Raw genomic sequence first — 16,558 nt, forward strand, 5'->3', positions numbered from 1 at the left:
TATTTAAGGGAATGTATTTAAATCTTATTTAATTTATTGTGACTTTCTAAAAGATAAACAAAGTCCAAGTGTCCCATAAAAAAAAATTTAGTATTTCTAAATCAATTTTTCTGAAGGAGGGCCACAAAGATGATCAGAGGGATGGAACATGTCCCCTGTGAGGACAGGCTGAGGGAGTTGGGCTTGTTCAGCCTGGAGAAAAGAAGGCTGCAGGGTGACCTCTTAGCAGCATTCCGGTACCTAAAGAGAGTCTACAAAGAGGAGGGGAGTCAACTCTTTGAAAGGGTAGATAATGGCAGGACGAGGGGAAATGGTTTGAAGTTGAGGGAGGGAAGATTTAAGTTGGATGTCAGGGGGAAGTTCTTTACAGAGAGAGTGGTGAGGTGTTGGAACAGCTGCCTAGAGGGGTTGTGGATGCCCCATCTCTGAATGTGTTCAAGGCCAGATTTTATGAGGCCCTGGGTAGCCTGGTCTAGCATTAAATGGGGAGGTTGGTGGCCCTGCATGTGCAGGGAGGTTGGCGATCCACAATCCTTGAGGTCCCTTCCAACCCTGGCCATTCAGTGATTCTGTTATAACATCTGTACATTCATTGATTATACAGTATTCCATCAAAAAACCTTAAAAAATCTTTTAAAAATGAACTAGCAATACATACTCTTCTAAAGGAAATGCTGAATGATTTAAAAAAGTGTTCAAGTGTAATTGAAAAATGTTTGAGTATGCAACTGAACATTTTGGTGGGATATGTATGCATGTAAAATAGATTTTTTTTAAATCTGACTTTGATTATGCATCCACTGATGCATAACAAATGTACTTGTATGGGATACACATTGCTGTTGCAGATCACAAACCTGTGGTGCCTGAGAATATCCACCAGTAACTTCACTACAGCTAGACATTTAAAAATAATGGACTGCTCAATTTGCTGTGGTTTCAAGAAGTTGATACAAAAATAAAACATTTTTTGTATCAGACTAAATATATGTTAAAAGAATGAAAAATATATGTTAAATTTTAATATTTCATTTAAAAATTGTACCATTCTTAGGTGCTGAGTTGATGACAGGGCCTGCTGGGCTGCTGTGTGTGTCTGGGGTGCCCTGTGCTGGACACAGCCAGAACCAAAATAGACCCATACCTATTACTGTTAACCACTAGAGATAAGAAATTAGCTGAAGTCTGTTCTCACTTACTTTCATACCAGAATAACAAACACTTGCAAAGAAACAATCACAACTATTTCTTCCTGGGGAGTAGGTAAACAACCCACACTTTAAATACTTATAAAAAAAAAAAAAAAGTTATTTTTGATCCTAAATCTGCAAAACTCTACTGTTTGAGGAGTACCATGGAGCAAATGAGGAAAATCACCAATTTTTATGATCTTCAAGATAAGAAGTCCCCTCTATGTGAAAACAAATAAGAAAAAAAAAAAAGAAAAAAAAAAAACATGCTAGAGAGTACATTAGAAAAGAATTAAGCTTTCAAACAGAGCATGTTTTCAAAGAGATCTTCAAATGTTTTCACAGTTCATTTCCCTCACTCTCCACTGTTTTAATACAAGTACTGAGACATGCACCTGTAATATCAGAAAAAGTAAATACCAAGCTATGCTTGCAGATGTTGAACTGTGACTATGCTGGCTGAAAATCAATTACATAGAAATTGTAGAAATATCCAGAATAAAAATATCTAAAGAGAAACAGAGAAAAAGAGGGTTGGATGCTTCGGATAACTCTTAAGTGTTCTATTCACTGTCACAAACAAAGCTACTAAGTTTACAGTGACTGCTGATAATTTTCTCAAATCTGTGATTCTTTTTTTCTCCAAAATGAAAAACAATTTTAATTACAATGATTTAATACAGTTGCTACAAATATGAGAACATGATTAGACAAAACATATGCTTCAAAATGTTTCTTCCTATCTATCATTTAATATTTTTATGCAGTTCCATCACTTCTATGGTCATAGAAGTCCATCTTTTCATTAAGACAGTTTAGTGAACATTATTATTATGAGTAATAAAATATTATGAGAGGTTGGCAAAGAACCATTTACATGGATTATGAGACCACATAAGTATCTTCACAATTTAGGTGGAAAAAAAAAGTGTAAAAGAATAAATATGTATTCATATGTTTACATACATATGGACATATAGTTCATTCAGCATAGGGAGTTCCAGTGGCCATCAAGACACTTCATCAGTTTTTTGATCGTTTGTTTGTGAGCATAGGCTGATGAAACAAAATGTCCACTATATCTATCTAGTGGCACTGGACAAAAGAAAATTGGTTAGGTTCCACACAAGTTAAATAGTGGCTTTCTTATCTACTTTAAATATTCCCTGTGATATTTTGATGTAATATATAGTTTTGGAGAGAATGGAGTTTCTGTGAAGTACATATGGCAACCATAGGAGAGAGTGATGGAGATATGAATAGTTGGTAGCAATAGCATGACAATGGCAAAGGAAATTACAAGTATCACAGAAATTTTTCTAATGATGAATACAGCTGATGAATGTGGAATTAATAGTGAAGAGGAACAATGGTTTCACTTAAAGTCACTACAGGCAAATAGGATTAACTTGTCAAAATCTGTTCAAGCTCTAATTTTTAGCACTTCAATATTTTCAAAACAGTTATTGTAAATATTCCTTTCAAATACTTATGGCTTAAGCCTTAACAGCACCTCCAAGTCTAATTTTTTTTTCTCTTGTAAATATTCACATGACCAAGATTTTGTTCACTGTACTATCTAAGGAGTAAATAATCTCCATAAAAAATGTTCATTTCTTCATAAAACGATAAGGTCTGACTTGTTTATTTTTCTTCTTTTCTCTCCTTCTTATCTTAAAAAGTGCTGTCAAAGACTGTTCAATAGGAATGCTACTGTTTTTTTTGTTGTTGTTTGTTTGTTTGTTTGTTTGTTTTGTATGCATTAATCTGCTGCAGTATTGTGATTGAAGGAACTATTCGTATGGCAATGATTCTGCAGGAGCTTATTATGAACTTCAAAAATCAGTGATAAAATACAATATATATTGTAGTTGTCATAGCCTCCAGATGCCTTGAATTTGCTGATTGTCTAAAAAATTCATAAATGGGAACATGACGAGAGACATCTATCTATCATGTCTCTTTACTCTCTGTCTCAAAAAGAGCTTGAATATAAATATTCCATCAGCTTTGCATTAATGAATTCAGTGGATACTTTGCCTTCTGTAACATTACTTTCTTTCCTATGACTTGCTTTTTGATAAATTTTTCCTATGGCTTGCTTTCTGCTAAATTATGTCACTGCAAATGTAAAGATCCTTTCCCCTCTTTTGAGTGTATTAAATATATTATATGTACCTGAAACTCTACAAAGGGGATGGGGGGCAAAATGCCTCCTATACTGTCAGAAAAGAGCAAGTCTGACACTGCCTTATGACACTAAATATGGACAAGTCTCTGGAGCTGGACAACATGTATCTCAGAGTCCTGAACTAACTGACTGATGTGGTTGCCAAGCTACTCTAAATCATTTCTGAATATTCATGGCTGTCAGGTGAAGGTCCTGGCAAGTGGAAAAAGGAATCATCACTCCCATTTTTAATAAAGGGAGAAAGGAAAATCTGGGAGACTATCGACCAGTGAGCCTTACCTGTGCCAGGGAAGATCACAGAGCAGAACCTCCATGAATCTACTCTAAGGCATGTGCAAGAAAGGGGAGGGGGGTGATTCAAGAATGCCAACACAGCTTCATCAAGGATAGACTATGCCTGACCATAGAAGTGCTCAGGTTGGAAAAGACCTCAGAGACCATCAAGTCCAACCACAACCTAACCAAACTTACCCTAATTCTAACAACCCTCTGCTAAATAATGTCTCTGAGCACAGTAAACAAATGGTTTTTAAACACATTCAGGAAAGGTGACTCAACCCTGCCTCTGGGGAGCCTATTCCAGTGCTTAACAACCCTTTCTGTAAAGAAGCTTTTCCTGATATCCAGCTTAAACTTACTCTGGCACAACTTGAGACCATTTTCCGTCATCCTGTCACCAGTGAGAAGAAACCAACCCTGCACTTGCTGTAAGCACCTGTCAGGTACTGGAAGAGAGTAATAAGGTCTCTCTTCAGACTCCTTTTCCCCAGACTAAACAGCCCAATTCCTTCAGTCGCTCCTCATACGGCACATTTTCCAAGCCCTTCACAAGCCTTGCAGCCCTTCTTTGGACCTGCTCACACCCCATGTCCTTTCTGTATTGAGGTGCCCAAAACTGAACACAGTACTCGAGGTGAGGCCTCACCAGTGCTGAGTACAGGGGCCAAATTACTTCCCTAGTCCTGCTCACCACACCATTCCTGATCCAAGCCAGGATGCCACTGGCCTTCTTGGCCACCCGGGCACACTGCTGGCTCGTATTCAGCTGACTGTCCATCAATATACCAGGGTCCCTTTCTGACAGGCAACTTTTCAGCCACTCCTTCCCAAGCCTATAGGGTTGCCTGGGGTTGTTGTGACCAAAATGCAGGACCTGACACTTGACACTATTGAATCTCACACGGTTCACCTTGGCCCATCAATCCAGTCTATCCAGGACCTTCTGTAGCACCTTTCTCCCCTCTGGCAGATCAACACTCCCTCTCAATTTGGTGTAGACTGCAAACTTACTGAGGGTGCACTCAATCCCCTCATCAAGATTGTTAATAAAGATGTTAAATAGAAGCGGCCCCTGTACTGAACCCTGGGGGACACTGCTCATGACCAGCCGCCAACTACATTCAACTCCATTGATCACAATTCTTTGGGCTTGGCCATCCAGCCAGTGTTTCACCCAGCAGAGCATACATCCATTCAAGCTATGGGCAGCCACCTTCTCCATGAGAATGTTGTGAGGGACAGTGTCAAAGTCTTTACTGAAGTCCGGGTAGATCACATCGACAGCCTTACCTTCATCCACTAAATGGCTCACCTTGTCATAGAATGAAATCAGGTTTGCCAAACATGATCTACCATTTGTAAACCCATACTTACTAGGCCTGATCCCTTGGTTGACTTTTAATTGGTCCATTATGTCTCCTGAGATTATCTGTTCCATAATCTTCCCTGGTACTGAGGCGAGACTGATAGACCTGGAGCTACCAGGATCATCTTTCCGTCCTTTTTGAAGATGGGTGTCACATTTGCCAGTCTCCAGTCCACTGTGACATCCCCGGTTAGCCAGGACTGCTGAAGGATGATGAAGAGTGGCTTGGAAACCACATCCACTAACTCCTTCAGCACTCTAGATGCAATCCATCTGACTCCATGGACTTTTGAGCATTCAGCTTCTGGAGCAAGTCCAAAACCATCTCATCGTGGATTATGCAGGGCCTATTCTGTTCCCCATCCCTATCTACCAGTGCAGGAGGCTGTGTTCCCAGGGAGTAACAAGTCTTACTATTAAAGACTGAGGCAAAGAAAGCACTTAATACCTCAGCTTTATCCTGATCCTTGGTCACCATGCTGCCCTCGGTGTCCAACAAGTCATGGAGGTTCTCTCTAGCCCTCCTCTTGCTGTTGATATATTTATAGAAATATTTGTTGTTGTCTTTTATCTTAATGACCAAGCTCAGTTCTAACTGGGCTTTGGTTTTTCTAATTTTCTCTCTGCACAGCTTCACTCCATATCTGTAATCGCCTGGAACAGCTTGAAAAGCGGGCTCATGTAAAATCAAATGAGATTCATCAAACCAAAATGTAAGGTGTTGCCACTTGGGTTGGAGCAATCTCAGATATGTGAACAGACTGGGAGAAGTACTCAATGAGAGCAGCTCTGTCAAGTAGAACTTGGGGGTCCTAGTGGATAAAGAGCTGGATGTGAGCCAGCATTGTGCACTTGCAATTTGGAAGGCCAACAGTATACTGGACTGCCTCAAAAGAAGGGCAGCCAACTGGGTAACAGGAAGAAGTTGTCCCCCTCAGTTCTGTTTTTGTGAAGTCACACCTGAAATACTGTGCCCAGGTCTTAGGCCCTGAAGACAATGAAGATGTGGAGCTGTTGGAATCAGTCCAGAGGGCAGCCACAAAGATGATCAGAGGGCTGGAGCACCTCTCCCGTGAGGTTCAGGAAGTTGGGCTTGTTTATACTGGAGAGGAGGATTGTTTTTCTGGGGAGACCTCATTGCGACCTTCCAATACTTCAGAGGAGTTTATGAACTGGCAGAAAACCAACTTTTTTCATGGTCTATTAGTGAGAACGGGCAAGAATGGTTTTAAATTAAAAGAAAGGAGATTTAGGTTAGATGATAGGAGGAAATTTTTTATTCACTGTGGTAAAGGACTGGAAAAGGTTGCCCAGAGAAGATGCAGATGCTTTTTCCCTAGAGGCATTCAGTGCCAGTCTGGATCAGGCCCTGGGCAACCTGATCTAGTGGTTGATAACTATGTTCATGTGAGGGCATTGGAACTACATGATATTTAAAATCCCTTCCAACATAAGTCATTCTATGATTTTAAAATGAAAGCTACAACTCCCGTTGACTACAGTATATTTTTTTTTAATGTTAAATATTTTGTTTGCTTCTCTTCCCACACATCTTAACCACACATTAAAATCTTTTCTAAATTTGACATCAGCACTTATTCACAGAGAGAAATGTAAAGAACATTTTCAATCTTACTGTAGAGGGAGCCTTAAATTAATTAATTAATTAATTAATTAATTTTTGTGACTTCCGAGAGATCTATTAGAAAGTAACGTCGCAGATCTCATCTGCAGTTTCAAACATAGAAAAATCTCAAAGCAAGAAGGCAAGCAAATAATTAAATGAATAAGAGCACCTTGAAAGGAAATATTTTGTAATTTTACAAACTTCTCTAGGGAATAGATGTCATCTCTAATTCTCTTTTAAAGTTGAACCTTTTTTTTAATTCACATTGCTGTGTAAGGAAGAATGTAGTTTCCATTTCTGACACACAAAAAATAATGTGTATTTTATCAGCATACTCAAGAAAAATAAGAACAAATCAATATGGCAATTAATGACCACGTATTTCAATATGTGGTTTAATGAGAGTTCTTAATACTCTGAGACTAATAACCAGATTGCTGTATTGTGCAATGAAATATTTTTCTTAAGCACTAAGTTTATGACTTTCCAATTAAACCTTTACTATGAGAAAATGTGCAAGTTCTACATCTGAAATATGTTCTCAAATATTCTCTAAATAAAAGACTGCATTCAATATAAACCTACAAACTTGAAGAAAAATATATGATTGTAAGGTATTAAGCAACCTTTTGCTTTAGGTAATGTTTCAAAAATTTTCACAAATTGGATTAGATGCCCATGTTTTAATCAGGCTTAAAAAATTGCTACTTATCTATACAGTCAGTTTCTTCACTGACAGCAGGATTAATCTGCAAATCTCACTGGTTAATGACAATGCTTCAATATACAATACTAATTATAGGGCTAAAAACTTTGCTCCTGCTGAATTCCATATCTATGGAACAATGTAACTTTACATAAGTTGCTCCAAATAATGCATTTGAAAACAAGTTTGGAACTCTCAAACATTATTCTGTTTTTCCAAGAAGTCATAAGACAGTGAACTTTTCTTCTCAACTGCGCTGCTGCTGTCTACTGGTTTCAGCATACTGACTCAAGGACAGCCTGATTCCTGCTTCTAAAATCTAACAGTATTTTAGGAGAGGGTTTTTTTGTTTCTTTGTTTTGTTTGTTTTGTTTGTTTGGGAGGAGAAAGAAAAAAAAAGTTCCTATAGACATATAAATGTAAAACATTATTATTAATGTCATTAACAAAATACTGAAATAACTTATAATACTAGCAGTTCAATGCTTCTCTTCGAGGAAAACAAAAGGTTAGGTTTCTTACTTCAGTTGTCTGTGAAGACAAATTTTATCAGTATTTTTTTAGTTGATTCATTATTTCCTTGATAGATGTGTTTTATTTTTCTCCAGAAATATGCAGTCTTTCAAGCAGACAACTTTTCATTTTGTTAGCCAACTATGCTTTTCCTCACATTTAGTTTCAGACTCCAAATTCATCTTGTAACGTGCTTACAGTGCATTAGATATCAATTTAATTAAAAAAAAAAAAAAAAAAGGAAACAAAACAAAAACCTAAAACCTTTTGCTTGTAAATATTTTTGGCTAAAAAAAAAAACAAAAAAAAAAACCTACAACTTAAAAATATTTTCTTTTTTTTGTTGTTGTTTAAAAAAGTGTTGGATTAAAAAAAAAAAGTTGGTTTCTGTCTCCATATACTTGTATTTGTATTCAAAGTAGATATACTTAAATGTAAAAAAATGTAATCATGATGTGAAATCAACCATGTTATAGTGTTGGCTACACTTAAAACAGCATATAAAATATTTTAATAGAGTGATGGCAAATTTGGTTCATTAAGAGCCTTGTACACAGTGCTACCTAATACTTCAGATGATCGCTACCTTTTTGAACAAGAACCAACTTGTTGCAGGATAACCTACAGTTCCTCAGATAACAAATACAATGTGTTTTCTTACAAACGTATCCAACACCCATGAATTCCCCCAGCACAGCCCTACCAACACCGCAGCAAGTTTGATTTGATTTTTCAGCTAAGTTATTTCAGCTGTTAAAAAATTATCTAAGTTTAATCTAAATTTTAAAATGAGGCTTTAATTCTTTGCATGGAAATAGGAAAAATAATACCAGAATGTGATTCTCAATAGTGTTTAATGAAAGCACATAGCCAAGTCAAAACAACAGAAATCACAAGATATTTTTGCTAGTTAATTAACATAATTGCTAGTTACCATGACAAAGTGTTTCAATAGGCCTTAAATCACTTGACGTCAATGGAAGAGTCTTCAAGATAGGTGCTTCTTAACTTGTTCTAACTTTTTTTTTTTTTTTTTTTTTAAGATAAATCTCAAGTATTTATTTCCCCTAAAACACCTACAAGAATACTGTACTAAATTTGCATAGAAATAGGACATCAGACATTTACAGTTTGCAGGCATGTGGACTTCACGTAAGCACCCACAGGATCAAATTCAAGGAATGGTATTTAGAAACTACACTTGCTTTTCTTAAAACTTGATCTGTTGTGCTCTTAACCACTTGCACCATTGCTCATCTCGTTTTTTTTTTTTAGAAGAGATTCTAAAGTTATACTCAAATATTAAAGGAAAAATCTCTGAAAAACATGTCATATTTAGACAAGATGAGCTTCTTCAATTGAATTTTTACTTGTTTTATTTTTATCTTTGTCATCAGGCAATGAATTATGTCTTGTTTCCCTCTCAAGACCCAGCATGAAATGTATCTGAATGCTATCTTTTCCTCAACTGGTCTATTCAAGTCTTCTGCAAAAACAATTTTGAAGATCAAAAGTAGTGATTTCAAAGCACTCTTACTAATTCTAATGCTGTATTTCCTATAGAAGAGCTAACTAGAAACTCAGAATAAAGGATACAGTAAATATTAAATTAAGCTCCAGTTATTACAATTAGTAATCCTGGAATATCTTCATGCATTTTAGCAAAAAGCACTTGAGATTCAGATTTAATCTGAAATTCAAAGACAGTTTCTATTTAGATTTTTTTTTTTTTTAAAGGAATATAATGGAAAAACTTACAGTAGGAGCAGCCGTAGACCTCAATTCTTAACCCAATTTGGCCTTCTCCATTCCAATCTAAAGGAACTATACGTACATAGCGAGCAATGACTGGGTGTTGCAAATCATGTCGGACCACACTATCAGAGTTTGTGTTTCCAGGAAATGCCTAAGGGAAAGAATAAGAAAATTATTTTATTATTTCTATCTCATACACTGTAAAGATTCTGTTATGAAGGAAAATTTTAGGTAGTGAAGACCTCCGAGTGACTAGTTAGCACTTAAGTTTGGTTAAAATGTTTTCTTTGATACTGAGCAAATGAACAGTGGTTTTAAAAAGTTTTGTAGTGCTCACAACACAAACACTGTAGCACTGGAACCTCGTGCTTTCTCCACAATAGATACAGTAAATTCAGATAAGAGCTGCTGCTAGATAAGAAAGTATTTTGCATCACTGATCCATTGCTCAGTTACTAAAACATTTATAAAGATGTCCAAAAGGGTTGTTCTGTGACAAGATACCCATCCTCTAACAGATTACAAACAGCAGTCACTGTCTTGTAAACAGAAACACTGATATATCCTATTTCCTACAGCAGACCCTCCAATTTCTCAAATTTCCAGGAATACAAAGATCTTTCTTTATTTTTTATGTACTACCTTCTGGAAAATGAGCACACAGTTTCTCTCCTAACCATAGTTACCTCCCACAGCAAAATCAGCTCTTTTTTGACTTTGGAAGTCAAAAAAGTACAAAACACAGTACTCTGTCATGGTTTTATAATTTTGTTATCGGTATTCCACACCAAACATCATGTAAAGCACGGGTAATTAAAGAGTTAATACTCCAGTTCCGTGGACTGACATCTTTCTGGATGCCTGGTTCTCAGAAGAAAGGAAGAACTACACATCCCAGGGGACTTCATGTTCAGAGAGGAAGATAAGCCATGGGAGGGAGTCATGGGATCTTGCTCTCTGGCTCTCTTGCTCACTGCCTAGCAGTGTGTGGGTCTGCTCCCCAACCGTGTGCCTTCAGTTCAAAGTAGGCCTTTTAGTTTCGGACACTCTCTCTCTCTTATTTGATTTATTAGCCTCAATTTCAATTATATTATATTATATTGTGTTATCTTGCATTCCGATATCATGTTTAGTAAAATTAAGTTTTCCTCCTTAGATTGTTGCTGCTGTTCTGGTTTCTGGGCCCAGCTCCCATCTCCCTTCCCTTCCCCCTTTTCCGTCCTGTTTTTGGGCCAGGGGGCCTATGGGCTTGCTGCCCCCTGTCGAGGGCACACGTTGATCTAGATAACTCCGTGACAGACTCTCAAGTAAAATTTAAAAATGACTGAAGTAAATTCAGTGCTTCTTTTGTAATTTTGTACCTCTTGGTAAAAGATTTCATAGTACTCTGCTTAAAAGTAAATGATATCTATCTGTTAACATAACAGATTTTATTGTCTTTTCATCTCATGCACAAACCATTTGTTTTCTAATGGTAAATGTTGAAGATTGCCATTTAGTTATTTTCAGCATTTTCAGAGAAACATCATAAGTCTTCATGAGTAATTTTCAATAAAACGAGTACCTTGGAGCAGTAAACAAAGAAAGGTGATCTTTGCCACACAAATAAACCCATATAGAATCCTATAATACATTCAAGTACTGGAAATAAAAAGAAATGAAGAAACAACTAGGCTGTAAATGTATCTACTGCAAAATATAGTCATCAAAATTTTGTAAAGCCAAAAATTTAGGTTGACACTTTGCATATAGATACAGCACTAGATATTTCAGATGAGTATCCATCTTGTATACTGCACAGTAGATCTAGGTGTAGGTAAAGATTCACAGAACCCTTTCCTTGATGAGCTAAAAAAAAATAATGCATGTAATATTTTTTATAAGGTTGGTTGTTGTACTGCTGCAATTATTGTGCTAAATAATGATGAAGACACTCGCGGCTTCATAGTAAAACTTGTTAGGTACAAAAATTAATGCCTGTGAAGCACTTCCATATTTGAGTGCTAAGCATTTATGAGAAATACAATAGTTCTGTATTCTGAGCTGAATAGCAGACAGACAACAACAAAAAGCACAGGCTGAACAAGAACTAAACAATCTATTGAATAACTGCCTACCATCTCAGATTTAATGCTGTTATGTCCTTGTTAGCAATGCCTCTGTACCATCAAAAACTATGGCAGAAAGTCACAGAGATTCAAAGGACCGCTTTGCAACAAGCTCCTCGTATACTGCATGAACATTCTTTCATCCCTGCAGCACTCTCAGCTAAATCAGGATCGCCCCACAGAAATAATTCATTTTCACTGCTAACAGTCTTGCAAATTGGCCTACCACAGCTAGTACCATTTTCAAGACCTGCTGCTTTGTGCTGCCAATCAAGTTTCTTAGCTCCTCTCCCCCCTGCCCCAATGGCAGTCACACTTCATGATCTCTGCTTTCCATGCTGGAGCTGCAGCCAGTTGGACTTAGGTTTCTCAAGTCCCTTTCAGTCTCAGGAGGGAATAAAACAGCCAGAATGGAATGGATGCAATGGGGCTCTCTCTAGGACACCTGCTGCCTCAGAAGAGTTCACATCTACTGGACAGCTACAGAGCTCCTACAAAAGCATCACACACAAACAAGGAAGGAAAGAAAAACCCAGGACACTGTGCAGGGGTCCTACCTCTCACTAGGTGATACCTGTTTATGTCCATCCTCTGTACACGGAACTGCACCTCATCTGTTCCCCACTTCTTCTCCCCCGCTTCGTACAGGCACTTCAAGACATTAGGGGTGACAAAGTAAGGCTCATGGAGAAGACTGGGCGTACAGGAGATCTTAAATCCCTTGCAGCTAGAGCACTGCTGGCACGTACTTGTCTAGATCACGGATATTTTCCAACAAGCACCTACCAGGCACGGCAACCCACAGCCAAAATCTCATTGCCCCTGCCAAGTAGCCAGCCTGTCGAGAGACCTCTCATTAGAGACTTGCAAACAAGGCTAAAAACATTATTTCCATTTCACAGGCTGGCTTCTCTTCACCACGCATCACCTGCACAAGAATAGATTGGGAAGCACATTACTACGCACCTGAGCATCTTGCTGAGCATGGGCATCATCCACATACATTCCTTCATCTCTGTTTCCCTGCAAAGACACAAGGATAGAAGACTCAGTTCACCAGAGCATCTACTGGAAGCAACTCCTGAGAATTCCCCACTCATGAAAAGCTGCTGGGGATGGATAATGGAGTCCTTCAAAGGGAACACTAGCTTACAAATGAAATGCAGCTCAGATGTACTTTGGGCTTCCTTCTGAAACGAGCAGCAACCCACTTTACTGGGACATTTAAAGAAGAGCCCACAGCACTCATGCACACCCAGAGTCAGAGTTCCCTCCCCGGAGAGGCTGGGTTTGAGGTCATGGGACACACAGGGTGAGAAAAAGCCAGCCTGGAGCTCCTCACCACTGAGTGCAGAGCTGTGCCCACAGCTCTGAACATTCACCCCCTTCTCCCCTCAGCTTGGCTCACCATTGCGAGGGACACGAGGACCCTTCGAAACATGGGAGATGTGTCAGATACGATGCCATCCTCAAGGGAGCAGCCATATTCCAGCAAGAACACACACACAGCACCCGTTAGGAGCAGGGCCACCACCTGGGTGCTGCCCACAACATTTGCCAGCTGTAACCTAGCTAAGTACAGAACTGTGCCCAGGGCTCCCAGCAGCACTGCAGCACTCCAGCCATCATCATTACTGCTACAGCCTCCAATTAAGAAGCGCAGACAGGAAGAAACTGACAAGAGAGCCTTTTGCACTCCTTACGAAGCTTGTAGTTCTCATTAATGCCACAAATCTCTCCATTGGTGCGAAAAGCCAGAATTTCCATTGGGCAACCTTCATCTGCTCCTGCTCCCTAGGGAATCACCAAGGCAAGACTTAAGATACCAGCACCTGCTTGTGACGTGCAACCAGGTTTCTTTAAGAGAGAGAAGACATGCATAACAAAGCAGTAAGTCCTTGGCCAGAACTTAAGCAATACAAAAGGAAGATTTCCAAACCTTCACAGCCCTCCTTAGTTCGTGCACGTCATACATGGTGGTGGGAGTCATCACCCCAATGATCACCCTCTCAAAATTCCCACTCAGCTCCGACTTCAAGTCATCAATCAAATCCTAGAAGGCAAAGAGGAGAAAGGAGTTGGCAGAAGGGACGGCCTTTGAGGACAGAGGAACTGAGCTGTTCAGCACTCCTCTTCAGGCTCCAACCCTCCTTGCATCAACAACTGCTCTGAACTGAACAAGAACAAAACAACCTTGGTCAGGTGAAGTCTCTGCCGACCTTTCTCTTGTAGAGATTGGGTCGTTTTTCACTTTGCGCCCAAGTGACACAACCACGTTCGTGCATCTCTGCAGACCACCCACCCTGCCAGTAGTGCTCTTAGAGGTGATCAGAACTTGCTGACGCTGGGAAACATTTAGTTTGGTCAAGACGTCAGTGATGGCATCTTCATCCGTGCCTGCAAGAAACAAATGGAAGCTAGTCAGGATGCTTGCACAAGGATCAGAAGTGCCCTCTGGTCTTGTGCCACCTCCAGTCCCTCACACAGCCAGCTCTCAACAGCTCCAGGACTACATCGATGCACACAAAGCTGCCAGGACCCACGCCACCAGAGCAGCTGCATTTCGGGACACGAAGGGCAGTTCTGTTTCCACTTTCCAACAATTTTTAGGGCAGTTGTGCAGCAGAGCAGTGCAAGCAGCTATGCTTCCCTCTATCAAACCACCAGAGCAGCCATTCGCAGTGCTGGGGAAAAAATAAAAGTTGACCATGGAGGGAGATCAACTTAGCAAAGCCCTTCATGGCCTTCCTGAGTGCCTGCGCTTCTTGCTCAGCGCTGAAACTTGAGACCCCCTCGATTGTTGCCTAAGGCCACAAGAAAAGGATTTAGCAAAGGCAGACCGACGCACGCAGAGTTGAACTGGAAAAAAAAAAGAAGACAAACATGAAAGATGTGAACACAGAGATAGTAAAACTCCACCCACACAACTGATGCTTCTCTCTCACTTCTGTCTCACACGGCAGCCTGTTCTAGTGGGACTTCCCAAGCATATCAGAAAGAAGCCACGGGGGCACAACTGCATGGAGAACATATCTCCATATTGCTGCCCACGGAGTACCTGGTTTCCAGTGAAACAAAAGCTGGACCACCCGGCATCTGTGTTCAGGCCCACCAGGCCTTCTTCCTAGCAGTTCTCCACGTCAATCATAAAGCAATGCGCTCCCATCATAGCCCTAGTCCTGACTTCTCTTGTAGCAGGTAAGGACCAGTATTCTGCACCATTCCTTTTGCTCTGCTCGGCACTGGGGAGGCTGCAGCTGGAGAACAGCGTCCAGCTCTGGGCTCCCAGTACAGGAGACAGCTGGACATGCTGGAAAGAGTCCAACGCAGGGCTACCAAGATGGTGAAGGGACTGGAACACCTCTGCCATGACAAGAGGCTGAGAGAGAGGGGGCTGCTCAGCCTGGAGAAGGGGAGCTCAGGGGGATCCCACCCACGGCTGTAGAAGTTCCGCACAGAAGTTTGTCCTGATATCCAACCTAAACTTACCCCATGCCTGTGTGTCCTGCGGAACCCCACAGATGTGACAGTGGGCTGCTTCTCAAAGGAAACCAGTGCTCGGCGTCGGGAGCGGTGGAGGAAGCAGCTGATCCTGCCAATAACGCTGCCATCGCGCGTCCCTCCCCGGGACTCCCACACCTTCCTCTCCCCAGCCCCGCTCGGCTCCTCGCAGGCTGCAGACACTGCTGAGGCACTCGCGCTCCAGGCCGTCATCTTCCTCCCGTGCTGCCGGACCGCTCTCTGCAGGGCTGCGCTGAGCTCCTGCTGCTGCACCAGAACCGCAGCTCCCGTGCTGACGGACGGCGGAGCTTCGTGCCGGCACCCACAGCACGCGGCCCCCGGGCTGCTGGCGGCACGGCAGGATGCTCCCGTCCCCGCCTCCCTCCCACCGCCCCTCGGCTCCGGCATCCTCCCGTTATCCGCCTGAGGAAACGAAGGCCCCGCACAGGGCTCTGGACGGGCTGACCGACGGCTGATGCCAACGGAACGACGTTCAACACCGCCACGCGCCGGTCCCGCACTTCGGTCACGACGACCCGAGGCATCTCTGCAGGCCGGGGGCAGAGCGGCTGGAAGGCCGCGCGGAGGAAAAGGATCCGGGGGCGCGGGCCCCGGGTCCCCGGAAGCGGAGCGGGCGCGCGGCGCGGGGCAGCGCCGCGGGCAGCCGGGCCGGGGCCACGCGGGACGCGCGCGGTGATGACGCAATGACGGCGCGACCGCGGGCGCAAACGACCCCGCCGGGAGCGCCCGCCCCGTTCCGCGGGCCGACCAATAAGAGAGCGGGAGAGGCGGGGCCGAGCGCGGGCTCTCCGCCAATGGCGGCCGCGGGATTCCGTGCCGGGAAAGCGGCGCTCCGCCGCCCCGCGTCCCCGCCGCCGCCCGCCCCGCGCCTCGGGGCCTCGTCCGTCCCGCGTCAGAACGGAGCCGTCCTCCGGAGTCGGCGTCGCGGCGGGGCGCCGCCGGCTGAGAACCGGCGGCTGACTGCGAGCGGCGGGACGCCCGGTGTCCGGGAGCGGCTCCTGGCCGAGCCGGGCAGCCCCGAAAGAGAGGGACCGACCCCGCCGATCGAGACGCGTTCGAGCCCGGCAGAGTCGGGCGGCCGCCTTCGGTTCCGGCTCGGCTCGGCTCGAACGGTCAGCAGCGCCGTGCTGAGCCGCTGCCCCGCAGGCGGAGGACTCGACTGCCGTTTTCTGTATTCACGTCTGTCCGAGAAGAAAGCTGGCGGCGCTGGCGCTGACCAGGGAGAGGGAGGCCGGGGGCCGGAAAGCTCTCGGGCTGCGGCTCCAGGGCAGGCAGAGGAAGTCACGGCGCTTTGCTGCTGA

General features: G+C 42.5%; 2 protein-coding genes and 1 long non-coding RNA gene across 5 annotated transcripts in view; 1 reads left to right on the forward strand and 2 right to left on the reverse strand.

The window, feature by feature from the left end:
- Window positions 1-16,558, reverse strand: part of LOC149915229 (uncharacterized) — a 241,332-nt gene that overhangs the window by 111,769 nt on the left and 113,005 nt on the right. The window lies entirely within an intron of this gene.
- Window positions 1-16,558, forward strand: part of LOC149915233 (uncharacterized) — a 175,532-nt gene that overhangs the window by 81,336 nt on the left and 77,638 nt on the right. The window lies entirely within an intron of this gene.
- Window positions 8,193-15,904, reverse strand: LOC149915236 (annexin A4-like). The gene is made up of 5 exons (XM_090122994.1): window positions 15,225-15,904; window positions 13,675-13,788; window positions 12,702-12,758; window positions 12,293-12,386; window positions 8,193-9,778 (listed from the first exon to the last, which is right to left on the reverse strand). Exons 1-5 carry the CDS (start codon window positions 15,642-15,644, stop codon window positions 9,753-9,755), a joined length of 711 nt encoding a protein of 236 aa, XP_089979120.1. The 5' UTR covers window positions 15,645-15,904; the 3' UTR covers window positions 8,193-9,752.

Source organism: Phasianus colchicus, chromosome 22, assembly GCF_987193195.1.
Source record: "Phasianus colchicus chromosome 22, bPhaCol1.hap1.1, whole genome shotgun sequence".
Classification (NCBI taxonomy): domain Eukaryota; kingdom Metazoa; phylum Chordata; class Aves; order Galliformes; family Phasianidae; genus Phasianus; species Phasianus colchicus.

Coding starts and splice junctions, on each gene's coding strand:
- LOC149915236 (XM_090122994.1), bottom strand. CDS start 15,644: ATGCCGGAGCCGAGGGGCGGTGGGAGGGAGGCGGGGACGGGAGCATCC. Junction 13,789..15,224: donor GCAGGACACACAGGCATGGG/GTAAGTTTAGGT, acceptor TTTGCCTTCTAG/GATTTGATTGATGACTTGAA. Junction 9,779..12,292: donor CAGGTATCACCTAGTGAGAG/GTAGGACCCCTG, acceptor TCTTTCCCTTAG/GCATTTCCTGGAAACACAAA.